The 25,925-nt window shown below is 35.5% G+C and overlaps 2 protein-coding genes and 1 long non-coding RNA gene across 3 annotated transcripts; 1 reads left to right on the top strand and 2 right to left on the bottom strand.

Annotated features, from left to right (window-relative positions):
* Nucleotides 1–512: 512 nt before the first annotated feature.
* Nucleotides 513–21,410, bottom strand: LOC103999796 (urease accessory protein G). Its single transcript, XM_009421657.3, has 7 exons — nucleotides 21,242–21,410; nucleotides 20,931–21,125; nucleotides 19,787–19,847; nucleotides 18,638–18,839; nucleotides 2,030–2,151; nucleotides 1,797–1,901; nucleotides 513–899 (listed from the first exon to the last, which is right to left on the bottom strand). The coding sequence occupies exons 1-7, from the start codon at nucleotides 21,304–21,306 to the stop codon at nucleotides 816–818; spliced, it is 834 nt and encodes a 277-aa protein (XP_009419932.2). The 5' UTR covers nucleotides 21,307–21,410; the 3' UTR covers nucleotides 513–815.
* Nucleotides 21,411–22,295: 885 nt separating this feature from the next.
* Nucleotides 22,296–24,092, top strand: LOC135676811 (uncharacterized). The gene is made up of 3 exons (XM_065188409.1): nucleotides 22,296–22,499; nucleotides 23,556–23,621; nucleotides 23,711–24,092. Exons 1-3 carry the CDS (start codon nucleotides 22,319–22,321, stop codon nucleotides 24,001–24,003), a joined length of 540 nt encoding a protein of 179 aa, XP_065044481.1. The 5' UTR covers nucleotides 22,296–22,318; the 3' UTR covers nucleotides 24,004–24,092.
* Nucleotides 22,755–23,754, bottom strand: LOC135676819 (uncharacterized). The gene is made up of 2 exons (XR_010514437.1): nucleotides 23,415–23,754; nucleotides 22,755–23,297 (listed from the first exon to the last, which is right to left on the bottom strand). It is a non-coding gene; the product is annotated as an uncharacterized LOC135676819 (long non-coding RNA).
* Nucleotides 24,093–25,925: the final 1,833 nt, after the last annotated feature.

Below are 25,925 nucleotides of genomic sequence, written 5' to 3'. Positions count from 1 at the left end.
CCTCCGAGACATTCGCAAGAGAAGAGCTCCAAATTGGTCTCCTTTGGTTTCTATTAATCTTTAATGCAAGATTTCAAAGAAGTTGAGAAAGTCGTAATGATATCAATTACGTCTTGGAGATATTAATCTTCTTCTTCCCACCGGCCTAATGTTATCCATGGCACCCTTTAAACAACCGATGATGCCCATCAATTGTTCGATGAAAAGACTAGCTACTGCTTTACTCCCACATCAAACACTTACATGCAAATCAGAAATTTCTCTTTCAAATATCCACACTGAGGGATTCAACCTTTCTTTCTAAATCGATTTCTCTATAAAAACAAATTGGATTATGACGGATCAACCATAAAAAATTGGCGTTAAAAAAATTTATAATGTACCAATACAGACATTAAATATATAATGACAGTAATCAATGAGCAGAACTGTTATCATGAGTACTACTCACTCCTTGTCCTGATCATATATGTAAATTTCACGTGTGTTCTTGCTATTGCTAATGTTGATACTTCATCATAACTGCTGAACGCAAAATAAATATAGAGAGTGTGTGTCTCCAGCAAACGCCCTGCTAATTTAGTTCACAGTGTTCTCAACCCTTAAAAAGAGTTAGCGGGAAACATGATCCACAACCACAAGGATCATCTCGTGGAGATCGTACAAATGCACATGCAAAGCATTAAGTTAAAGATCCTACGTAGTACCAACTCCTCAGTCCTCATACATTTCTAGCTCTCAACATGTGCCGATACTTATTAGGAAGTGCATGCCTTGAGAGTTGCAAAGCTTGATTCAGGGAGCATACATCAAGATCAACGGCGCCGATTGCCGGTAGCTGCCTCCCATGCTTGCAAGACATGGTTTACGATTTCCTCGACGCCAACTCTGTGCTTCACCTGCAAGTAGACAGCCTGAATAAGCTTCAAACACCATGTCAAAAAGCAAGAGCAGTACAAGATAAAAGTCCATTTTGTATCAAGATGTAGTTTATATATGCTAGATTTTTTTTGTGGTCATAAAACCAGAAAAAAAAAATTAGAGCATGGCAATGTCAATAGAAAGAACTTAAGTGGGTTGTGGCACTCCGTCCAGTACCGTACCCTCTGTAGATTATTCTTTCTTTTGAAGTAGTTTCATCTGAAATAAGATATAAGATGGGAGTAAAGTGCTAACATGTGATATATGCAATTTTTAAACAGCAAATAAAGGATTAAGCTTGGGAGCAATGAAGATGACAAATACCAATTCAGTAATTCAACCGAGAGAATGAGAACAAAAACCTCTAAAACACAATAACTAGTCATCACCAATGTAGCTGCTCTCTCAGCTAATTGTCCACTTTAGGGTGAGCCACACATGGTACCATGGCCGGTGCAGGTTCTTTGCAGGTTGTTTGAACCATGAGGAATTGTTCATTTGGAGATGGACCTCACATGGTTTTGTCATTTAGGGGGTGGAGTCACCTTTGGTTCTTTATCAGTCTCCAACTCTCCAATCAATTACATATAAAGGGTCTTCACCTCTTTTCAGCAATTTAGCTAAACTGATGTTTTCTAACTTAAAAAAAAAACTACAATTTTCCTACAGTGATTCACCTGTCAACAAAAAACTATATTTTTCTTACAATGATTCAACTGTCAAAATACCACTATAGATAGTTTATCTAGCCTGATGTTTTCTAACTTAAAAAAAAAACTACATTTTTCCTACAATGATTCAACTGTCAGAATACCACTAAAGATAGTTTATCTCGCATAATCTTTAAGTTGGTTCTTTATATCAGTTTACTGAACCTGAGCAAAAACAAAAGGCCCTCCATCGCGCATGCGTAGTGCATCCCTTTCCATAATTTTCAAGTCAGCTCCGACCGCTTGTGCTATGTCTGTCTTGTTTATTACCTAAGACATAAAATGTAGATAATCAGATGATACTCGCACTTCAATTTCAAGTATTAGGCAATAGAGCAAAGTGAGTAGTAGGGAATTGTAACTTGAAAAACAAAGAAGAAACCGACATTCTGGCATACCAAAAGATCTGCTTGGGTTATGCCTGGTCCGCCTTTTCTAGGTATTTTATCACCACCAGAAACATCGATGATGTAAATTATATAGTCTGCTAATTCTCTGCTAAAGTTAGCAGCTAAATTATCTGCATCAATAAGTAAGATCAATTAATTTCAACCATGTATCTTAACAAACCATGTAATGGATCCATATAACTCAATCTAAGAAGGACAAAGAAAAGAGTGCTAATGCAACACAAATTAATTAAAAAAACGAACAATTACCAGGCCCGATTCTGATCGTCATAAATGAAGTAATAGTTTACTACATCAGAACCCTACTTTATAAGAGAACAGTGATTTAAAAAACGCTAGACGCCAAAAGGCGCTAAGGTCCAAAAACGCCCGAGGCGCTAGGCACTCGCCCGAGCAAAACGAGACGCTAAAATATAAAAATATATAATATAATTAATAAATATAATTATTTAAAATTTTAAATAAAAATTAACTATTAAATTAAGAAAATCTAAGATATAATATATTAAATATATACTGTTGTATTCTGTTAACAGTATACAGAAAGAGAAGAAGGAAGAGTGTAAGGGGGTGCTAATTGAGAAAAGAGGAAGCGACAGTGGCAACGGGAGCGGGCGTGTAGGGAGGCAACGGCAACGGGAGCGGTAATGTAAGGAGACAGCGGCAGCGGGAGTGTAAGGAGGCAGTGGCAGCGGGAGTGTAAGGAGGAAGCGACAACGGCAGTGGCGAGCAGCGACAACGGCAGCGGCGAGCAACTGCAGCGGGAGAGGGAGCAGAAGCCGCGAGCAGCGAGAGGCGCGAGCGGCGATAGCGGCAGCGGTTGCGAGCAACGACAACGGCAACGACAATGAGGGTTAGGGTTGGGTTGTCGCTGATATCGGTTTTAGTTGGTTCGATTGAACCAACTAGCCACCGGAGACCGAACCAGACCTAAAATCTTGGTTCAGTCGCCTAGTTTAACTCAGGCGCTCGCCTAAAGCGCCCAGCGCCTGGGCTCGGGCGAGCGCCCAGGCGGCGCCTCTTTGAAGCGCACCGCCTGGAAGTTTAGCGAGGCGCTCGGGCCTCGCCTCGCCTCGCCCGAGCGCTTAGGAGAGCGCCCGAGCACCTTTTTAAATCGTTGTAGGAGAAAGCATAAAGGCATATTCAATTATCAAATCATTCTGTCTATGAAGAAGAGCTGTCAATCTGCGGCTCATTGCTATGCACAGCAAAGACAGCAGAAGGGATAAGTAATATAAATAAATGAGAAACAGGAAAAGTTGTCTTGTCCAGCTTCAGACAACCAACCAGCATCAGAACACAACAGTTAAGCATAAAGAACAAGTAAAGAAGTGGCAAAATAAAGCTGTGAATTTCTTTTACCCCGCATATGATTAGTAAATTAACTCACCAAGGTTTAAATCCTTGCTAGTAAGAATACATTACAAAGTGAGAAGAGAACACAAGTTTTCTAACCCCAAGGTCCTAAAAGACCAAATAAATACATCAAGGTTTCAGTTAACAAGGTCCAAGAGATTCTCTTTCATAACCACCAAATTACTAATGCATCGCCCATTCATTGTTGTCATTTTTAACTGGAGCCTATATTATTCTAGTCATATCATAAATCTTGTCCAGAAACCAGAAAGGTCTTTCAACAGTCAAAATAGTTCCAAAAAGTCAAAAAAATTAAATCACATGCCAAGCAAAACCCATAAAATGCCAAATATACAAAATTATGTAGGAAAACCTGAAAACAATTTGAGACAGAAGAACAATTTGATCTTGCCTCATAGTCATTGGAGGGAAGAGGATACCACTTGCAGATGTTACTTTTAATGCTGAAAGGCCATCCCTAAAATCTTACAATTAGATCAATGTTAATACATTTTACATGTTAAATGCTTTTTCATGCCTAAGATTACAAATTTTTAACCACCATAATCATTCAGGATGCTTCCACACATAAAAGGGCTTGTCTGTAGATCACAAAATTATTCTTAGTCGATATTCTATGGATTATATATAGTTAAAAAACATTTTATGCTTTCAAAATGTTCCCAATCATAGGCATTTGCAAATGTTGCTTAAGACAATTGTACATTGCTAAATTAGGATGACCTAATGATGCATATTGGCATGACAAAAGATTTCTGCCGATCCGCATCCTCTGAATACCTAAAGCGTGCAAGAAATTATCAAAAACCAACTTTACCTAACAAGATGAATACATTTGTACATCTTAAAACATCCTAAGCTTGAGGACTATTAATTTCCCTCCATAAGAATTTCCATAACCACCAAAGACGAGCATTGTCGATTTTCATTCTCATCCAACAACCTCTGCCTATGTTCTTTTATGTCCTTATCTTGTATATAGGATTTCATCTTTATTTATTTTACCCACAGTAATATCAACATCAGCTTATCCATTTTACCCAGCACTTTTATTCTAAAAGCAAGAAATAAGGCACAAAGAAGATCAAACATAGAACTGTCAATTCTTGACCCAATATAGCAAACCAACGAGAACCCAACAGAAATAAGTTAGGTCTGTGTTGAGCCTATCTGGATTTGGCTCATAGATAGGTTGACTTGACTAACCTGATTAGCAAAATTGGTCGGCTTCAGATTTGGGGGACTGACATTACTTACCTGAATTGACCCGATTAATAATCAAGTTAAACATGTTAAGCATGCATTTGTTTTAATTAGCATGTAAACAGTACCATGTTTGAGTCATATGTGTAACATCCCTCATTTTTCAAAATTTAGTAAAAGATTTGTTTATAAAAATAAGGATTATTTAATAATTATTTTATATTAAATGATATTATATTAAAAGTTTATGGCTAGGGACCTAAGAGTAAATATTAGAAGTTTGAAATAATTTATGAAAGATTCAGATTTAAGTTAAAAAAAAAAGAAAATAGTGGACATATGTCACTAGCTAACCTAAGGGTGCCACTTATATTTACTCTAAAGATGACACCTAGCCCCTTTCATGCATGCATGACACCTTACAACTTTTGCATTAGCCAAAACCCAAATAATTAGATGAAAGGTTAAAGAAAACAAACCTGAAGAGTTGCAGCCAACGTGAGTTTGAGAAGAGAAGAAGAAGAAGAAGAAGAAGAAGAAGAAGAGGAGCTTGAGGTTTTTCATCAATTTTCTCACATTTGGGATTCAAATAATTTGAAGGCAAGTGTTCTAACCCCATCCCACAGTAACCTTAATCTCTGTTTCCATTTTTATTCTACAAAATTTGAAAGATTTCAACTGAGAACCAGACCTCCTTTCGTTTTGATATAAAGCTATGAATCTGTAATTTTTCGGTAATATGACCTCTATGCAATGTTTCGGTCATAACATTTTGTAATAAACTCTGATTTAGACAAAACCTGTTCCATTTGAAAGTAGACAAAAAAAAACCTTTATTTTGATACTAAGATCGAACGATTTGGAGTTTAAATGCCCGCTAAGACTTCTGTTTAAATTAACCCTACAGATTCTGTAAAATAGGGACCGAAATTTTTGACCTCTTGTTGCTTAACTACTTATAACTTTCTACTGTGGACTCAAATTCATACAAAGTATGATTTATTCAAAAGTTGTTTTGGGTTTTGGATAAGCTCAAGGTTACTGTGGGATGTGGTTAGAACTAGATGATAGGTTACTGTGGGATGTGGTTAGAACTAGATGATAGGTTAAAGAAAAAAAACTTGAAGAGTTGCAGCCAACATGAGTTTGAGAAGAGAAGTGAAGAAGAGCTTGAGGTTTTTCATCAATTTTCCCACATTTGGGATTCAAATAATTTTAAGGCAAGTGTTCTAACCACATCCCACAGTAACCTTAATTTTTGTTTCCATTTTTATTCTGCAAAATTTGAAAATTTTCAATTGAGAACCAGACCTTCTTTCGTTTTGATATAAAGCTATGAATCTGTAATTTTTCGATAATCTGACCTCTATGCAATATTTCGATCATAACATTTTGTAATAAACTCTGATTTAGACAAAACCTATTCATTTGAAAGTAGACAAAAAAATCTTTATTTTGATACTAAGATCAAATGATTTGGAGTTTAAATGCCTACTAAGACTTCTGTTTAAATTAATCCTACAGATTCTGCAAAACACGAACTGAAATTTCTGACCTCTTATTACTTAACTACTTATAACTTTCTGTTGTGAACTCAGATTCATACAAAGTATAATTTATTCGAAGCTAGACTCAAAATGCTTTCTGTATATACCTGATTTGAAATTTTTAGAGTACAATTAGTAACTGAAACATCTGCTTTCGTCGACCCTATGGATTTAGTAAAACAGAGCTAATATTTTCAGACCTTTCGCTATGAAATTATCTGTAACTCCCTGTTGTAAATTCCAATTCTTGTAAAACTTGATTTGCTTAAAACTAGATTGACAAAGCTTTCTAATGACACCTATTTTGTATAAATTAGAGCATAATTGGTTATCCAAATAGTTCATAAAATGTTCCTATCAAATTCTGCCAGAATCGAGCTTTGGTCGATTTTGACTTTCCTTGTTTCTTCTCTTTGGAAATCGATTTCAGCAAAAACTCTTACTTCAGTTAAGCTTTACATTATTGTCTTAAATTCCTGTATACTTTTGTCCTTTATTTATTTGTATATCTGCAGCTATAATCTAAAGATCATGTTTGCATCGTAATGGTTCGGCACATGCATCCCATTGTTCCGCATTTGCTTTCGATATGCGCCTCTTCCAGTTTCATTTCTTTGGACATTGAATTCATCTAACTTTCTTATTTCAATTGATCTATATGTGATTTCTTAAAATCCTTGATTCTCTTGCTTTTGTTTCCTTTCAAATCTGAATACATTTGTGAAAGATTATATTTGTATCGTATTGACTCGAAAGGCATATGTACATTTCGTTGTTCCGCACGTGCTTCCAATATATGCTAATTTCATTATTCATACTGTCCCTTTGTATTCTGGTGTTTGTGGGATAAATGTGAACCTTTGCCAAAAATGATAAAAAGAGTTATGCTTAGAGCCCGCGATGTTCTGCCAGCCCCCTATGACTTCACTCAGGCGTGGGTGGATGGAGCTCCCAGACGTGGAAGACTTATGTTTGGTGGTCATTTAGAAATGGATAGACCATATTATGTTATGATCTCACTTCACCTTCTATGTGTTTGATATGATATCCAAAGCCTTGGCTATGTTTCTATGGATGCTTTGGATAAGAATGAAATGAATGCATCGTCATGTGACATTTGAGCTTCTATTTATATTTGGTTCTTTGATATGTTTCCAAAATGTTATAAGTCTTTGTTATACCTTGAAAATTACCATATGCCATGGATATGCTCCTTATGTCAATGGTATGCTCCAATTACCCTTCCTCGATTATATGAACAAAACATGCTTCGAACGAAATGACATCGTACTTCTGTATTCAAACAACACATGCTTCTGTTTCATCTTGTATCTTTGCTTTGTATTTTTGATACCTTATTTGTTTAAAAAAAAAAATTGTCCTTTTTGCTATGGATATGTTAGTCGCTTGCTGAGTTTTATATGCTCACCCTGTTGATATATAAATTTTTCAAGATAGCTTATCGCTCGCTAAAATATGTAATTGGATTGAGGCAATTGGAAGCTAGAAGATTTTGGGGCAAATCTTTCATACTTGATATGTTGATGTTGTATAAGTTCCTTTTATGTGTATCAATGACAAATCTAGATTGATGTATCTTATAAATATTTGAAAAGTACCTCTCATGTTATGATTTTGAGAATGTTAAGTTAAAATTATGTAATGAATGATATAAACATGTGGTACATGTTGGTTTTGTAATCGTATAAATTCTCACAACTATGGATTTATGATGTGGTTATGGTTTAGTTAAGTTGCCTTTGGATTTTAAGAATCATATAGTGACATGATGTATGATTATAAACTGTACAGGTTTTGTGAATTGTGGATTGTAGAGGTGAATGACTTGAATGTTTTTCTTAGTGACCTCAAATGTGTGATTGGATCCTGGATTGTTTGTTGAATTATAATATTATCAATTTTGAGTTAGGTTCACACCTCCTGAATGAAAATTAAATTCGGAGGGGCATGACAGAGTGGTATCAGAGCACGGTTTGAGGATCACTGAAATACTTGATATGTTGACGTGCAAAATATATTGAGGTCTAGTAAACTATAGTGATTGGTGAAAAATTTTTTTTGATGCATTTTAGGAATCTAAGATGACGAGAACATTTAGTCCTCCTACTTCATATGCTTTTGATTAATTAAGTGCGATTAAAGGGTTGATCGGGGATATTAAATCAGAGTGGCACAGTAGAAGCGTGGTGAACCTAATACACTGGTAGCAGAAAAATAGATGATGCGATTGGAGAAGATATTTGATGTACGAAATTGTTCTGATGATCAAAAGAATTTCTGGAGATCAAAGACAGGAATAGCAAGGACAAGTTTACAAAAAAAAAAAAAAAGATTAGAAATGAATCAGAATATGATAATAAGAGGGTCAAGACATCATCGATTTGAAAAAGGGAAGTCACCACAAAAGATTCAATCCTGTGTGCGATGCGAGTTAGATTATAAAATAAGTTTGTACTTGTAGGTGATTGGAGCCTATTTTGCTTGTGGAAATTTGGATCATAAAATAAAAGACTGCCTTTTGAACAAGAAAAAAGAATTACTGTCTCATAAATTATCAGCCCATGTCAGAATATATGTTATCACGGAATATGATTCTAAAGCTTTTGAATTAGTAGTCGAAGGTACTATTCATGTTTCTGAAAGAATGCAAATATTTGTTTGAAAATGTGTCTCATCTATGATTTGATTCGTAATATTTTGCTTATCACATGGGCATTCAACCTAAACTACTGGATTATATGTTATATTTAAATACGGCTATTGGGGATTGTTTGATAATAAACTCGATCTGGTCATCTTGTTTGATTTCTATTGGAGAACACGAACTTCTTGCTGATTTGGTTCTCCTAGATATTTGGAGTTTTGATATTATACTAAGTATGGATTGACTATCTTCCAATCATACCAGTATAGATTGTTATACAAAATGATCACTTTTTGTATACTAGATCATCCCATCTTTTATTTTGAGAGTATTGGGCATGATTTACCTCCTTACCTGATGTATTTCCAGATGACTTGCCTGGTTTACCTCCAAATAGAGATGGTGAATTTACTATTGATTTGGTCATCGGGACAACCTCAATATCTAAACCTCCTTACAGAATAGCACCACTTGAGCAAGAGGAATTGAAAAAGTAACTACAAGAACTATTAGATAAGGGTTTCATTCGACCCAATGTTTCACCATGGGGTGCTCCGGTGCTATTAGTTAAGAAGAAAGATGAAACATTAAAGCTTTGTATTGATTATAGACAATTAAATCAGGTGACCATAAAAAACAAGTATCCCCTACCCAGAATTGATGATTTGTTTGATCAATTGCAGGGTGCACAAGTATTCTCCAAGATTGATTTAAGGTCAGGTTACTATCAGTTGAAGATCATGAAGGAGGATATTCCAAAAACAGCTTTTAGAACTCGATATGGTCACTATGAATTCTTAGTGATGCCTTTTGGTTTAACTAATGTCCCTGCAGTTTTTGTGAAACTGATGAATAGGATATTTCAGCCATTCTTGGACGATTGTGTGATTGTATTTATTGATGACATATTAGTATATTTAAGGAGTAATCAGGAGCATGAAGAACACTTGAAAAATATATTATTCATACTAAGAGAAAAGAAGTTGTATGCAAAGTTTAGCAAATGTGAATTTTGGTTGAATGAAATTGCTTTCTTAGGCCATGTGATTTCAGGGAAGGGTATATCTATTGATCCAAAGAAAGTGGAAGCTGTTGTTAAGTGGGAAGTACCAACAAACGTGACAGAAGTTAGAAGCTTCTTGGGCATGTCAGGTTATTATAGGAGATTTGTGGAGGGATTTTCCCGAATCGCTCAACCTCTCACCAAACTCACTCAAAAGAATGTGAAATTTGTATGGGGTGATGATTGTGAGCAAAGTTTTCAAGAGTTAAAAAGGAGATTAATTAGTGCCCCTATTCTCACTATTCCAAGTGGTGATGAGGGATTTATAGTTTATACTGATGCCTCAAGAAAAGGCCTCAGACGTGTTTTGATGCAAGAAGGGAAAGTGATTGCTTATGCTTCTAGACAACTAAAGAGTTATAAACTGAATTATCCAACTCATGATTTGGAATTGGCAACAATTATTTTTGCTCTAAAGATTTGGAGGCATTACTTGTATGAGTGAACATTTGAAATATTTACTGATCACAAGAGTTTAAAGTATATTTTTACTCAAAAAAAGAGTTAAACATGAGACAACGGAGATGGATAGAACTTCTGAGGGATTATAATTATACCATTCATTATCACCCGGGTAAAGCTAATGTTGTAGTAAATGCCCTTAGTAGAAAATTTATAAGTTTTATGACGATTTTGGTTGTGAAGCAATAGAAATTATTAGAAGAGAATTATGATTTGAATATTATGAGAAAAGGGCAAGACTCAATGATATTAATGGCTTCCATCCAAGTGTAATCTGATCTCATTCAACAAATTAAAAAAGGACAACTACGAGATCGACGCTTGATCTACTTAAGGAATGCAGTAGAAAAGGGATTGAAACTGAATTTTTGAGTTTCAGAGGATGGCCTATTGAGATTTGGGGATAGAATATGTGTTCAAATGACTCAGATATCAAAAATCAAATCCCGAGGGAAGGTCATAATTCAAAGTACACCATGCATCCTGATAGCACTAAGATGTATAGAGATCTCCAAACTCATTATTGGTGGGAAGACATGAAGAAGGAGATTGCAATATATGTTTCAAAGTGTTTGACTTGTCAGCAAATCAAAGCAGAACACCAAAGACCTGGAGGTTTGTTGCAACCTTTAGATATTCCTAAATGGAAATGGGAATGTATTACCATGGACTTTATTTCAGGACTATCCTGAACTTCTAGAAAGCATGATGCTATTTGGGTTATCATTGATAGGTTAACAAAATCTGCACATTTCCTACCGATTAATATGACTTATTCTCTTGATAGGCTTGTAGATTTATATATCAATGAAATAGTAAGACTTCATGGTGTTCCAAAGGAGATAATCTCTGACAGAGACTCTAGATTTCTATCTAGATTTTGGAAAAAGTTACATGAATCTATTGGCACTAAAGTCAAGTTTAGCACTGCTTATCACCCTCAAACTGATGGTCAATCAGAAAGAACCATTCAAACACTTGAGGATTTGCTTCGAGCCTATGTTATGGATTGGAAAGGTGAATAGGATAAAGATATTTCTCTTATTGAGTTCACTTACAATAATAGTTATCATTCAAGTATTCAGATGGCTCCTTATGAAGCTTTATATGGGCGAAAGTGCATAACGCTTATATGTTGGGAAGAAATTGGCGACAGAAAGTTATTAAAACCAGAAAAAATACAAGAGACTACTAAGAAAATTCAACTTATAAGAAAAAGGTTAAAGACTGCTCAGAGTTGTCAAAAGAGTTATGCTGATAACAGAAGACAAAATATTAAGTTTCAAATCGGGGATTTTGTATTCCTGAAGGTCTCCCCTTCTAAAGGCATTGTAAGATTTGGGAAGAAAGGAAAGTTAAGCCCAAGATTTATTGAACCTTTTGAGATTCTTAAGAGGGTTGGTTATGTTGCTTATATGATTGTCTTGCCACCATCATTGTGCCATATCCATGATATATTTCATGTTTCAATGATCAGAAAGTATATACCTGATCCCTCTCATATCATTAAGTATGAGCCGATGATGATTGATAAAGACTTGTCTTATGTGGAAGAGCCCACTCAGATTGTTGATAACAAAGAAAAGATCTTGAGGAATCGAGTTATCCCTCTAGTTAAAGTGATCTGGAGATATCATTCTAGAGAGGAAACAACCTGGGAGCTTGAGGAAGAAATGATGAAAACTTATCCTCATCTTTTTGTCGAATTAGGTATGATAAATTTAGAGGACTAAATTTTTCTTTAAGGAGGGGAGAGTGTAACATCCCCCATTTTTGAAAATTTAGTAAAATGTTTGTTTATAAAAATAAGGATTATTTAATAATTATTTTATATTAAATGATATTATATTAAAAGTTTATGACTAGGGACCTAAGAGTAAATATTAGAAGTTTAATATAATTTATGAAAGATTCAGATTTAAGTTAAAAAAAAAGAAAATAGTGGACATATGTCACTAGCTAACCTAAGGGTGCCACTTATATTTACTCTAAATATGACACCTAGCCCCTTTCATGCATGCATGACACCTTGCAAATTTTGCATTAGCCAAAACCCAAAAAAAAAATAGAACTAGATGAAAGGTTAAAGAAAACAAACCTGAAGAGTTGTAGCCAACGTGAGTTTGAGAAGAGAAGGGAAGAAGAGCTTGAGGTTTTTCATCAATTTTCTCACATTTGGGATTCAAATAATTTTAAGGCAAGTGTTCTAACCCCATCCCACAGTAACCTTAATTTCTGTTTCCATTTTTGTTCTGCAAAATTTGAAAAATTTCAATTGAGAACTAGACCTTCTTTCGTTTTGATATAAAGCTATGAATCTATAATTTTTCGATAATCTGACCTCTATGCAATATTTCGATCATAACATTTTGTAATAAACTCTGATTTAGACAAAACCTATTCCATTTGAAAGTAGACAAAAAAAAATCTTTATTTTGATACTAAGATCAAATGATTTGGTATTTAAATGCCTACTAAGATTTCTGTTTAAATTAATCCTACAGATTCTGCAAAACAGGAACTGAAATTTCTGACCTCTTATTGTTTAATTACTTATAACTTTCTGTTGTGAACTCAGATTCATACAAAGTATGATTTATTCGAAGCTAGAGTACAATTGCTAACTGATTTGAAATTTTTAGAGTACAATTGCTAACTGAAACATTTGCTTTCATCGACCCTATGGATTTAGTAAAACAGAGATAATATTTTCAGACCTTTCGCTACGAAATTATTTGTAACTCCCTGTGGTAAATTCCAATTCTTATAAAACTTGATTTGCCTAAAACTAGATTGACAAAGCTTTCTAATGACACATATTTTGTATAAATTGGAGCATAATTGGTTATCCAAATAGTTCATAAAATGTTCCTATCAAATTCTGTCAGAATTGAGCTTTGGTCGATTTCGTCTTTCCTTGTTTCTTCTCTTTGGAAATCGATTTCAGCAAAAACTCTTACTTCAATTAAGCTTTACATTATTGCCTTAAATTCCTGTATACTTTTGTCCTTTATTTACTTCCAGTTTCATTTCTTTGGACATTGAATTCATCTAACTTTCTTATTCCAATTGATCTATACGTGATTTCTTGAAATCCTTGTATGTTCTTGCTTTTGTTTTCTTTCAAATCTGAATACATTTGTGAAAGATTATATTTGTATCGTATTGACTCGAAAGGTATATGTACATATCGTTGTTCCGCATGTGCTTCCAATATATGCTGATTTCATTATTCATACTGTCCCTTTGTACTCTGGTGTCAGTGATTTAAAAAGCGCTAGGCGCCAAAAGGCGCCAAGGTCAAAAAACGCCTGAGGCGGTAGGCGCTCGCCCGAGCGAAGCGAGGCGCTAAAATATAAAAATATATAATATAATTAATAAATATAATTATTTAAAATTTTAAATAAAAATATGCTATTAAATTAAGAAAATCTAAGATACAAAATCACAATGTCACATTAAGTTTCAAAATTCAAAACAATAAAATTTTCAATCAAAGTCATTCATCATAATCAATATTATCGTCATTTTCACACAAATCATCTTCGTTGAATTCGTCTTCTTCCTCTTGTCCTTCGATTCCTTCCTTTTCATCAAGATATGTTTCATTCTCTATGTCTTCAACAATAGCAGGAGCCGAGTTTGATGCTTTTGCACTCATTTTTCTCTTTGACATTTGTCTTGTATATGTTTGTAATTCTCCAGCACTTGAAGCTCTTGCTACATCTCCCCATGTCAATCTATCATCTTCAAATACAAGCTCGTCTTCAGCATCTTGCAAGTTAGCACCCATTTCTCATACTAACCACTCATTTGAATCATCAATATCTTGCAATGAGATTGAATCAAATCTATTTTTCAAATCATAACGAGTCTTCAAAGCTTGATTATTCTTTATGTAAACAAGATCGTGCAATCGTTGATGTTCTAACCGATTTCTTCTCTTCGAGTGAATCTGTCATGTTATATAATTTAAAAATATATTAATATATATATCTAAATAAATAAATAAATTAAAACAAAAATATTTAGTAATACTTACATGCTCAAAGACACTCCAATTTCGCTCACAACCCGAAGCACTACATATCAAACTAAATACTTTGATAGCAAATTTCTGTAAGTTCGAGATGAAATTTCCAAATAGACTCCACCATTTAGTTGCAAAATTTATGTTATTATTAGCAATAACATAGTAACATAATATATATCAAATTAATTATATCAAATTATTAATACCCGGAGAGGTAGTTGTCCTGGATCGAACGACAATTGGAATTATAAAAAGACCTTCAGCATTTTTATATAAAGATAATTCATGAATAATCTTATCTTGAACCTTAAGGCTGGGAACTAATCTTGCAACGCACTGATATAACCCACCCAAAACTTTTGCATCAAATCTAACATATTTAATCTTATAAAAGAATTCAGGGTTCAAATAATATCCTACTACATGTAAGGGACGATGAAGTTGACAATTCCATCTTTCATCAATGATTGTAAAAGTTTTCTCATATTTTTCTTCATTTTCATTAAAAGATCTTTTAATCGTCTCCTTTGCTCTATCTATAGCCTCATAAATATATTACATTGTAGGCTTATTTTCATTATCCACCAACCGAAGGACTCGAACAAGAGGACCCATTACCTTTAATATATAAACTACATGATTCCAAAAGGATGGCATTAAGATGATATCAATAGCCCTCTTGCCTTTTGCTTCTTTTGCCCATTTGCTTGTCACCCATTTCTCAGAGGTAAACATATTTCTCAGAGTATGTTTTTGACGATGCACGCTCTGTAATGTCAATAATGAAGTAGCAAATCAGGTGACACCATGTCTCACTAATTTTTTATTCCCTGTAAATTCTCTCATCATATTCAAAGCCCCAATGTGATTATAAAGAAATCTAACAACAAAAATTGCCCTTTCTAAGGTTTTCTTGATTTCTAAGATCTTTCCAATATCCTCCAACATTAAATCAATACAATGTGCTGCACATGGAGTCCAATACAAATGTTGTCTTTTTTATTCAAGCAATTTACCTGAGACAAAGGATAACAAAAATGATAAGACTTAAAGGTTTAACACACTTAATTGAAGATAAAATAATTAACAAAATCAAAAGATGAATATTACCAGCTAAAACATAGTTGCTTCCATTGTCGGTTATGATTTGAACGATATTTTGTTCTCCAATTTCTTCAACGGAATTGTCAAGCAAATCATATATCTTGTCTCCAGATTTTACAAAAGATGAAGCATCAATTGACTTCACAAACATAGTCCCTAAAGAACAATTAACTATAAAATTAATTATACTCCTACGCCTCCTGTCAGTCCAAACATCTGACATAATAGAGCAACCATGTGTTGCCCATGATTCTTTATGACTCTTTAGTAAGTCATTTGTATAATTCAACTCTTTTTGCAGCAATTGAACTCGCATCTCATAATAACTTGGAGGTTTTAATCCTGCACCATATCTTCCAATAACTTCAATCATATCCTTAAAACTGTCTAAACGAGTTATACTAAGGGGAAGATCAACCTGATAGAAGAAGCGAACAATGTGCTGAATTGTTCTTCCTCTTATTTCTTTATCACAAGCATCACTTATATTTGTTTGTCTAAATTTTGAGCCTCCTACTTGCCCTTGTTGTTTTTGGGATCCTTGAAGCATATATAGATCCATCGATTCTTTTTTACCTTTCTTAGTACTCATAACTTCTTTTCCCTTTTTGTCGTATACTCTTTTTTCACTTGAGTTAATACTCATAGAATAATCTTCTTCTTCATCCCTGAGATGTTCAACATTGTCTTCTAGTAAATTCCCGTAAGATTCATTCTTTTGTGTCTTCTTTTCATTCATATAACTCTCAACAACTCTTCTTTTACCTCAGGTGGACATCTTTTGCAAGCTGCTGCATTCTTAAAATTTCCTACTAGATGTTGTTTTGCACAAAAAATACCACCTCCGGTAGTCTTATCGCAGAATATGCAAGTCACTGCATTATGATCTTTCGGATCCTTTAAATAATTATACTTCCATGCAGGATCCTTTTTTGATACCATTGGAGACTCTATTGAGTTGCTCTCTACACTTGCCATTTATGTTGAAACCTAACAATAATTTCAAATAAATAAAAATTAACAACATTAAAATCAAAATAATATATTATTAATCTATTAATAGTATTGAAAATTAATCATTTCAAAATTCAAATAAACTTAATATTAAGAGTATAGCCTGACGGAGAAACGAGGAAGCAGCGGCGAGCGGCGGTAGCGGCAGCGGGGAAGGGAAAGGGAGTAGGAGGCGCGAGCAGCGGGAGTCGCGAGCAGCGAGAAGGCTCGCGGGAGGCGCGAGCAGGGGGAGGGCTCGCGGGAGTCGCGAGCAGTGGGAAGGCTCGCGGGAGGCGCGAGCAGCTGGAGGGCTTGCGGGAGGCGCGAGCAGCGGCAGCGGGAGCAGGAGCGACGAGCAGCGAGATCGGGAGCGGCAGCGACAGCGGGTTAGGGTTGGGTAAGGGTTATATCGGTTTAGTTGGTTCGATTGAACCAACTAACAACCGAACCAGGACCGAACCAGACCTAAAATCTTGGTTCGGTCACTTGGTTTACCCAGGCGCTCGCCCGAAGCGCCCAGCGCCTGGGCTCGGGCGAGTGCCCAGGCGGCGCCTGGGCTCGGGCGAGTGCCTAGGCGAGCGCCCGAGCGGCTCTTTCAATCACTGTCTAGTGTTTGTGGGATAAATGTGAACCTTTGCCAGAAATGGTAAAGGGAGTTATGCTTAGAGCCCGCGATGCTCTACCGGCCCCCTTTGACTTCACTCAGACGTGGGAGGATGGAGCTCCCAAACGTGGGAGACTTATGTTTGGTGGTCATTTAGAAATGGATGGATCATATTATGTTATGATCTCACTTCACCTTCTATGTGTTTGATATGATATCCAAAGCTTTGGCTATGTTTCTATGCATGCTTTGGATAAGAATGAAATGAATGCATCGTCATGTGACATTTGAGTTTCTATTTATATTTTTTTCTTTGATATGTTTCCGAAATGTTATAAGTCTTTGTTATACCTTGAAATTACCATATGCCATGGATATGCTCCTTATGTCAATGATATGCTCTAATTACCCTTCCTCGATTATATGAACAAAACATGCTTCCAACGAAATGACATCGTAATTCTGCATTCAAACAACACATGCTTCTGTTTCATCTTGTATCTCTGCTTTGTATTTTTGATACCTTATTTGTTTAAAAAAAAAAAAACTGTCCTCTTTGCTATGGATATGTTAGTCACTTGCTGAGCTTTATATGCTCACCCCATTGATATATAAATTTTTCAGGATAACTTATCGCTCGCTAAAATATGTAGTTGGGTTGAGACAATTAGAAGCTAGAAGATTTTGGGGCAAATCTTTAGTACTTGATATGTTGATGTTGTATAAGTTCCTTTTATGTGTATCAATGACAAATCTAAATTGATGTATCCTATAAATATTTGAAAAGTATCTCTTATGTTATGATTTTGGGAATGTTGAGTTAAAATTATGTAATGAATGATATAAACATGTGGTACATGTTGGTTTTGTAATTGTATAGATTTTCACAACTATGGATTTATGATGTGGTTATGGTCTAGTTAAGTTGTCTTTGGATTTTAAGAATCATCTAGTGACATGATGTATGATTATAAACTGTACGGGTTTTGTGAATTGTGGATTGTAGAGGTGAATGACTTGAATGTTTTTCTTAGTGACCTCAAATGTGTGATTAGATCCTAGATTATTTGTTGAATTATAATATTATCAATTTTGAGTTAGGTTCACACCTCCTGAATGAAAATTAAATTCGGAGGGGCGTGACAATATGTAACTCAAATTGTGCCATTAAATGATTAGGATAAATGAATACGTTTAAATCATGTAAGAAGGTGAAGTCTTCTTGAAAATAGATTAATCATGTCATGATTAACACGATTTGACCAAGCCTTTATATTAAAGGGTCAAGTAGGTTAAGTTGGGTAACATGACTATTAAATGGGTTGAGGTTTGGATTCGAATATTTCCGATGATTATTAAATGGGTTTAGTTTGGGTTGAGAGTTCTGTACAAGTATATACATCTTGATCTAACATGACACATTGACACCCAAATTTAAGGCTAGAATTAAGTCAACCTTTTTCTTAAACTGATACTCAAATATGTGGTGCATAATATATAGGTCTAAATAAATTTTCTAGCTGAAGATTGAGTTGAGGAAAATACCTCCTCCAGATTCACAAAGAAGTATGTCTGCCTTAAACAAATTAGATAGCTCTTCCAGAGGGCCTAGATTAATACTTATATCTTCTCGTATAGCAGCATGTGGGCAGCCTCCAGTTTCAACAGCACGAATCCTTTGCTCTGGAAGTGCTCCATGCTTCACTAAGAATTCTCCATCCTCTTTTGTGAATATATCATTTGTTACCTGGATAATGTCATAAAAAACTCATTAAAAGAATTAAACCAGACTAATACAATGAAGTTTTATAATATATAATATGATTGAAAACTGTAGGAAGCAAAGAAACGCTATATGGCAGATTTGCATTCTGCACAAAAAAATTTGAACGTGTATTTCTCATGCAAAACCAAATCATTTGGAAGCTGTCTCTTCTTGCAGTGGTAAGGTTGGTTATGTTGGACCTCCTCATAGTGGCGGTAATCTCATGCGCTGGGCTACCATTTTTAGTGGCAACCATATATTCTTTATGTAACTATGCTTAAGAGGTTCCATAAATTACCCATGATATGTGAATCATAGAAACGTACAAAAGATGCAATGCACAACTTCTATGCTTCAAGGGGCAACCTCTACTGATTCATTGGCATTATCTTTGAGTTCAAGCTTGTCATTGATGATTTCTTATGTACAGCCTTAGAAAGTTCAAAAGTAAAACTTCTTAATGAGGCAGCAAATTTTTAGAGTATAAAATTCCTTCTTTTTCATCCTTTGGAGCAAAGTTCAATATCATTTAAGCTTAAAACAAAGGAACCAAATAAGAAACAAGAAGAATAAGCACAAATATTATAACAACACTTATTTCACAGTATACCTTAAGCACCTAAAATTGTCAAATTTGTATCAATTCCAACACAACAAGTTCGGCCTTCCAACACTTTCACAACGTCAACATTAATCGAAAGTTTTCTCCATAAGTCTTGCTTCATGTGTCCATCTAAACCTCTTGATTTTAGAGAGCAATAACTACCAGATCAAGAAATTGAAATAAATTGCAACAAATAAGATATCCAGTTCTCTTCTTTACTTCCATGTTTCCTCAGAAAAATTATCATTGTCATCCACTGACAAAAAATTCAAAGAAACAGAGGACAAAAAGCTTAAACTGCATTGATCTCGAAGTTCATAGTTACCGCTGCAAGACTGTATTTGTCACGTAGAATTTGGCAAAGTGCCAGCATTAAAGCTGTTTTTCTGCATCATGCAAAAAATTAGTGATGTTAATAGATAATCAACCTTGTGTGAGTAAATACTACAATCATATCTTAGAGATCCTCTTTTTGACTTAAGGAACTCCTAGCACACTAAGGAAAAAAGAAGATAAGCACATAAAAAATCACTTTAGAAACTAGACTGATTACTTGATGACAAGACCATGGTACAGATAAAAACTTGAAATTATAAGTAATTTGCATCCGATCATAAATTCAGAAAAAAATCTTAACTGAATTGCAGATTAGTTGGTACAATACAATAATTTTCAGAAAATTATTAGAAAAGTTCACGTTCACTTTCATTGCAAGCATCATGTTTATTAAGATCCCTGTATTTCTTTATACTGTTCATTATTTTCAATCAAAACCTATCAGAAAACATTGTTGTTAGCCCGAAGCACATCCACCATATCTAAGACATTCATCATCACTGATGCCCCAGATGCTCAGCAAGGTTCTACGGTATACTTCATTTCCTTTTTTTTAATTTCTTCAAATGCAAGATATTGTGATATTTTTATACTCATGACATCATCTGGCCCAAGAGATTTAGCAGGTATTACACTATTAGAAGGAATTACACTATTAGAACCTGTCATTTTTCTAAAAGAACTTCCAGGGTATATTGCTTGCTGTAATGTGTGTATGTAACATTAGTTTCACTAAGAAATGGTAAGGTCTTCAAGTCAATCCTTTGCATTTGACATCAAACTAACAGTATCCATAAAACAAGCAAAACTTAGTCATCGTATTGATAATAGAGCTTAATTCCAAAATAAAACTTTGGTCAAACAAGTGACACCACAAGTTAGATAGCTCACACACTGTGTGTAGATGCACCACAAAATATTATGTAATACTTGTTCTACTTATACCAAAACCTAAATACATTATGATTTACCTAAAATTTTGGTCCATAAGAAGTTGAGAGATCCCTTTATGTGACAACATTGAGCCAAAATTCTAACCTTTCAAGTCCAAAAATTGACAAAAAAATATTTTTTTAAGAATCTTTGAAACTTAAAGGTGCTTTATTTGATTTAAGAGGAAGGAGAAGGGTAACCCGGTGCCGACGGGGCCGCCGATGCCAACAGTGAAAGCGCGCTCCTTGAAGTCCCTGTCAACAAGGGGCGGCGCTCGCTTGCTGAAGAATCCCGGTGAGTAGATGGGCTCGTGCGAGTGCGGCGCCAGGCCGTCGTGGGAGTGGTACACCCTCCCATCCGGACCGACCCACGATGCCGCGGCCAAGGAGCCTTCTCTGCGGGAAACCACATCAAGAAGACAGAAGAGCAGCCCGTGAATGAGAGAGACGAGGAAACGCCCCGCGAGTGGCATCAACAAAACGAAAAGAGGAGAGGAAGAGAGGACATTTACTCATGGGTATGATGGTGGCGATCGCCTTCGTGGTGGTGATGATGGTGGTGGTCTTGGGAAGACATGGAGTCGGAGGGAGGAGTTCACGGTGAGGAAAAGTGAGATCCGAGGGGTAAACAGATTAGGTGAGAGAGAGCGAGAAGTAAGAGAAAGAGAGAGAGAGAGAGAGAGAGAGAGAGAGAGAGAGAATTGGCCGATAATATTTATATTTTTTTCTCACCCAATCATCTCTTATTTCAAAAAAATTCAGAAAGTACCTAATCAAGTACATTAACTTTATTAGCATCTCACGATATATTAAAGAAAGAAACCATATTCAACAGAAAAAGAAACCATATTCAACAGAAGACCCAAAGGTAATATCAGCCTATACTATTTCATAAGGTCCAATTCAGTAAACAAAATAATTTATAACATATATTCTTTTTCATCCAAACAACCTTCTTAAATTTAAATTAAAGAACAAATTTAATCTTATCAAAGGTTCGCCGTACCGTATCGTACCGACGTTTCGACCCGGGCTCAGTACCGGTACGGTACGATATACCGCTCGGTATATCCAGGTGTACCGAGCACTGTAGCAGTGCTACAGTGCACTGCTACAGTGCTCGGTACGGGGCGGACCGGTACAGGGCGGTCCACGTACCGCTAGCCTGTCGGACCGGTACGTACCGCCCGTACCGGACGGTACAGTCCGATACGGCAAACCTTGGTCTTATCCTTTTAAAAAATTATTTTAATAACTTCTTTTATGTATATAAATATATATATATATATATATATATATGTATTTCCCAAGGAGATTCTTAAAGAATTATAAATGCAAAATTTTCAGACCATGGAGAAATGGGAACCATTAAAGTTATTGATCCAATACAAGTATGGACAATTTTGCTGAAATAGTGGACCTGGTTGTCCTAAGATACTCCTTTCATGCAAGTACTTCCACAGTGTTCTTGTATCAAGCTTCCCCTCTCACTAGTACTTGTGGTGTTAAGCTCTTCTTTGTTCTGTGGCTGGAACTCAACCTAATAACACACAATCATATGGACTTCTTCAAAGCTTCTGAGATCATCCATGGCCTGGAACTTCGCCCCTTCCTCTTCTCTCCCCAAGCCTCCTCCTTGGGTTCAGGCTACAGAGAGAGTGCCAACAAAGAACCAGAGTGTGCTGTTCAAGCCCACAAGCTCTGAGAAGTGTTTCTCTCCCTGTAAAGCATCACAATCAGAGAGTATTGCAGAGGATACCAGTCCAACCAGTAAAGATTCTCACCTTTGTTTTTGTTGTTCTTTTCTTTCTTTTTCTTGTTGCAATGGATACTATAAGGATCTCAATTCCAAAGGTGTAGAGATCATAGAAACTGAAAAAGGAAAGAAAATCTGCTGTAGACCAGTTATTTGGCTTTGGATGTTCAAATGCTATATTGCTGTTACAATTCTGACCACAAGAGTAATCTTCGAACATGTAGAAGAAAGAATCATTTAGTATATATAGATAGTGTTGTGAATTCTAGCCAGATACCAGAAATAATCATTTAGTACAGGGAAAAAGATGGAAATACTTCTCAGCCTTGTAGTGATAATATAGTTTTCTTTTACAGCCATTAATTGCCCAAAACAAAGTGTTCTATCAAAATATATTATCAATCAGTAGTGTATTTTTTGGGTTGTTTGTTTATCAAAAGGAAAACAAGAATCACCTAACCTCTGCTAGGTTATTGCAGCATGCAATTTTAAGATGCTTCAAGATGCTTACTGCAGCACGGAATTTTATTATTACAGAAGTTTCAAGATAAAACATCACCTGTCTTCTATCATTACAGAAGTTTCAAGATGCTTACTGCAGCATGCAATTTTATCCTTGTTCATTCTATATAAATGTGTAGTCAATTAGTAAAGAGGGATACTAATGAAAATGTTAGTACCTGGGTCAAGACTCAAAGAGATAAACTTCGGGCAAGCACCAACTTCCACTAGTTTCTTTCAATGTCAAAGTGATCTTCCATAAAAAAATTTCCAGGACATGATCATGATGACCATAGATGAATGCCAGAAACCTGAAAAAAATATAGTTTAGAACTTTGTTAGGAACAAGGGAAAGGATGAATAAAGTAGGATTTGAACTCTCCCTATATACATATTGTATATACACACACACTCATCATTTCCCTTACCTTGGTTCTTCTTTTGCTTCCGTTGTTGATAGCCTCTACCTTTAGGACGACAATGCTTCTACTCTTTCAAACAAATTTGTGAACATGTATGCTTGAGCATTTTCTTTGTAGTAAATCTGAAACTTGTGTGTGTGTTCAAAGGCTCATCCGCACGAAATCAACTGGATCTCTTGGAACAACTGACATCTTCCTCTCCTACTGCAAGTGGTATGTACAAGTTGTCCAAAAGGATTACCAGCTAGCATTAGCATCACCACCACTTTGTCAAAGATGACTCACTGTGACTTTGCAAACAGGTTATGACAGTCTTGGTGATCCCCCCAGACCTACCATCCGAGAACAGCTTTCTGAAATAGTAGGAGACAGAGATGGTGAGTTCATCCTTCCACTTGGTAAGAAGCTGAAAGCAAGTCTGAATACATTGACCATATCACAGAAAAGAAACATCAAGCGACAGGCTTACCTGAATGAAGTTGAACAAAGAAACGACTCTGTCTTCTTTGCAACAATTGGAGCATTTGTGCTTCTACCACCGGCAGTCATCTTGTCTGTTGCCATATTGACTGGATATGTGCAGCTCTTCCCCTGAATACAGAAAGGATGTTTCTGTTTCCATGTTATGCTCACCATACTGTTAGACATCAATATTACAAATCTGAAGCATGAACATTTCAGGAAGTGGCTTTTCCTGCAAATCCTTCACATACTTCCATTACTGCAATCTTCTCTTCACAGAATATCACAGTTACTGCATCCTACAGGTTCATATAGCTTTTTCCTGCCATTAATGCCTTGTGTCAAACTTGCACATTCCTGCTATGGCACTGGTCTTCATATACTTCCCTTGCTCCAAGCAATGCTCTCCAGGCTACTGCATCCGACTATAACTATAATAATTGACACAAATAGGAAAAGGAAACACAGGTTGCCAACTTGAGATCTAAATATATCACCATGCCTTGATATTCAGCTTAGAAAAAAAAAAAAGGTGTACAAGAACTGAAATTTGTTTTGCCTTGATATCATCATGAACCAGAGAAGAGAAGGGTTTTGATGATGATGTTGTTAGCAAGAGATCCATAGTTCTGCTTGGACCATATTTAATACAAATGATCTAAAACAAATTAAAAGCTAGAGTAGAAAATTTGTCTTTTCACACCAAATGGCTCCTCAACGATAGTTGAAAGCCAAGAATGTAGTACTCAACTAGTAACATCACCACATTACAAGATAGTGGACCTTTTTATTTTTCTAAAACCAATAGGTTCCACTAGTAAAGACAGGAGATTCTTTAAGTATCAACACTCAGAAAATCTAGTTGTACTGACAAAATGGAACATGCAATCTTTGAAACACTATGGTGCGCTGGAACCACACCTACAACATTTTCATTCGGAAGATATTTAGACTTTTGAGATTATATCTTGCAGCCCACAGACCATATTAGATGGTACGGCAACATCCATCATCTTGGGATATGCCAAGTTTAGATCTGAACACAGAAAAAAAGGAGCATATTTAGAACAAAAGGCTTTGCTGGTAGAAATAGTGTGCGAGTGAAAATCTACAGGTAGACATATATAAAATTTAAAATATTATCAACACTCACTTTCCATGATGTCCTTGAATGTTTCCTGTGAAGAAAATTTCAAGATAAGAGTAATTAGAAAGGATACATTAACAAGGAAAAAACAAAACAAAAAAAATGAATTGAATAATGAATCAGCTCGACTATAGGCAAAAGGATATTCTGTCATTTCAAATTAACTATTGGATTAGTACCACTGTCTTCATATGGATTTCATTCTACATATAATTCCCTTGTGAGTGATTTATCAAGCTAGAGGTTGAATCTTTTTCATCTTTAAGAAAAAATTGTGCTTTTCTCATAACTAAGATACTTAGCATATCTCCATCAAAAAATGGAAACATTGCAAGGGATACCACCTCGTCCTTTGTTAGCCGAGGATTGTAGACAATCTCCTCTCCAACAGTAGTAACCTGCATGCAGAAACAGAATGTATAATCCTGGTGATAAGGAAAAATTGCAAGAAGTTATTTCTTACCATGAATCCTTTGTAGTCATGACCAGGGTAAAGGAGCGTATCCTTTGGCAATGTGAATATCTGATACATGTAATAACATAAACCATTAAATTGATAATGCACCTAAAAATATGTTTAAATATGCACATGAAATTACAGTTTCTTGCCTGTGAGTGCACTGACTGGTACAGCTGATGTGAACTTCCACCCTGTACAGCAGACCATTCAATTAAAACTTCATTTGAAAATAGAACTGAGATCTTCTGGTTTCAACTAGCACAACAAAACTAAATAAATTAAGAGACTTCATTTCTCTGACATAGTGACAACAGTAGCAAGAAATTATGTGTATCATGTTCAAGCACAGATGAAATTCATTAACATAAAGCTTGTCAAGTTTGCAGTTGAAGAACCTTGCCACTTCTTTTAGCAAAACGCATCAAAAACCATAGTAACTAAATGCAAA

This window comes from Musa acuminata, chromosome BXJ1-1 (assembly GCF_036884655.1).
Source record: "Musa acuminata AAA Group cultivar baxijiao chromosome BXJ1-1, Cavendish_Baxijiao_AAA, whole genome shotgun sequence".
Classification (NCBI taxonomy): Eukaryota; Viridiplantae; Streptophyta; class Magnoliopsida; order Zingiberales; family Musaceae; genus Musa; species Musa acuminata.
Note: the sequence above shows the minus strand (reverse complement) of the source record. Positions and strands in the feature narration are given on the sequence as shown.

Bases quoted from the DNA above. Each gene is read 5' to 3' on its own strand.
- LOC103999796 (XM_009421657.3), bottom strand. From the start codon at position 21,306: ATGTCTTCCCAAGACCACCACCATCATCACCACCACGAAGGCGATCGC. The intron at 18,840-19,786 runs GTAACTATGAAC...GACATTATCCAG, and splicing joins ACAAATACAGTCTTGCAGCG to GTAACAAATGATATATTCAC. The intron at 1,902-2,029 runs GTATGCCAGAAT...TTTATGTCTTAG, and splicing joins TAACCCAAGCAGATCTTTTG to GTAATAAACAAGACAGACAT.
- LOC135676811 (XM_065188409.1), top strand. From the start codon at position 22,319: ATGGCCTGGAACTTCGCCCCTTCCTCTTCTCTCCCCAAGCCTCCTCCT. The intron at 22,500-23,555 runs GTAAAGATTCTC...GTGTGTTCAAAG, and splicing joins AGAGGATACCAGTCCAACCA to GCTCATCCGCACGAAATCAA. The intron at 23,622-23,710 runs GTATGTACAAGT...CTTTGCAAACAG, and splicing joins TTCCTCTCCTACTGCAAGTG to GTTATGACAGTCTTGGTGAT.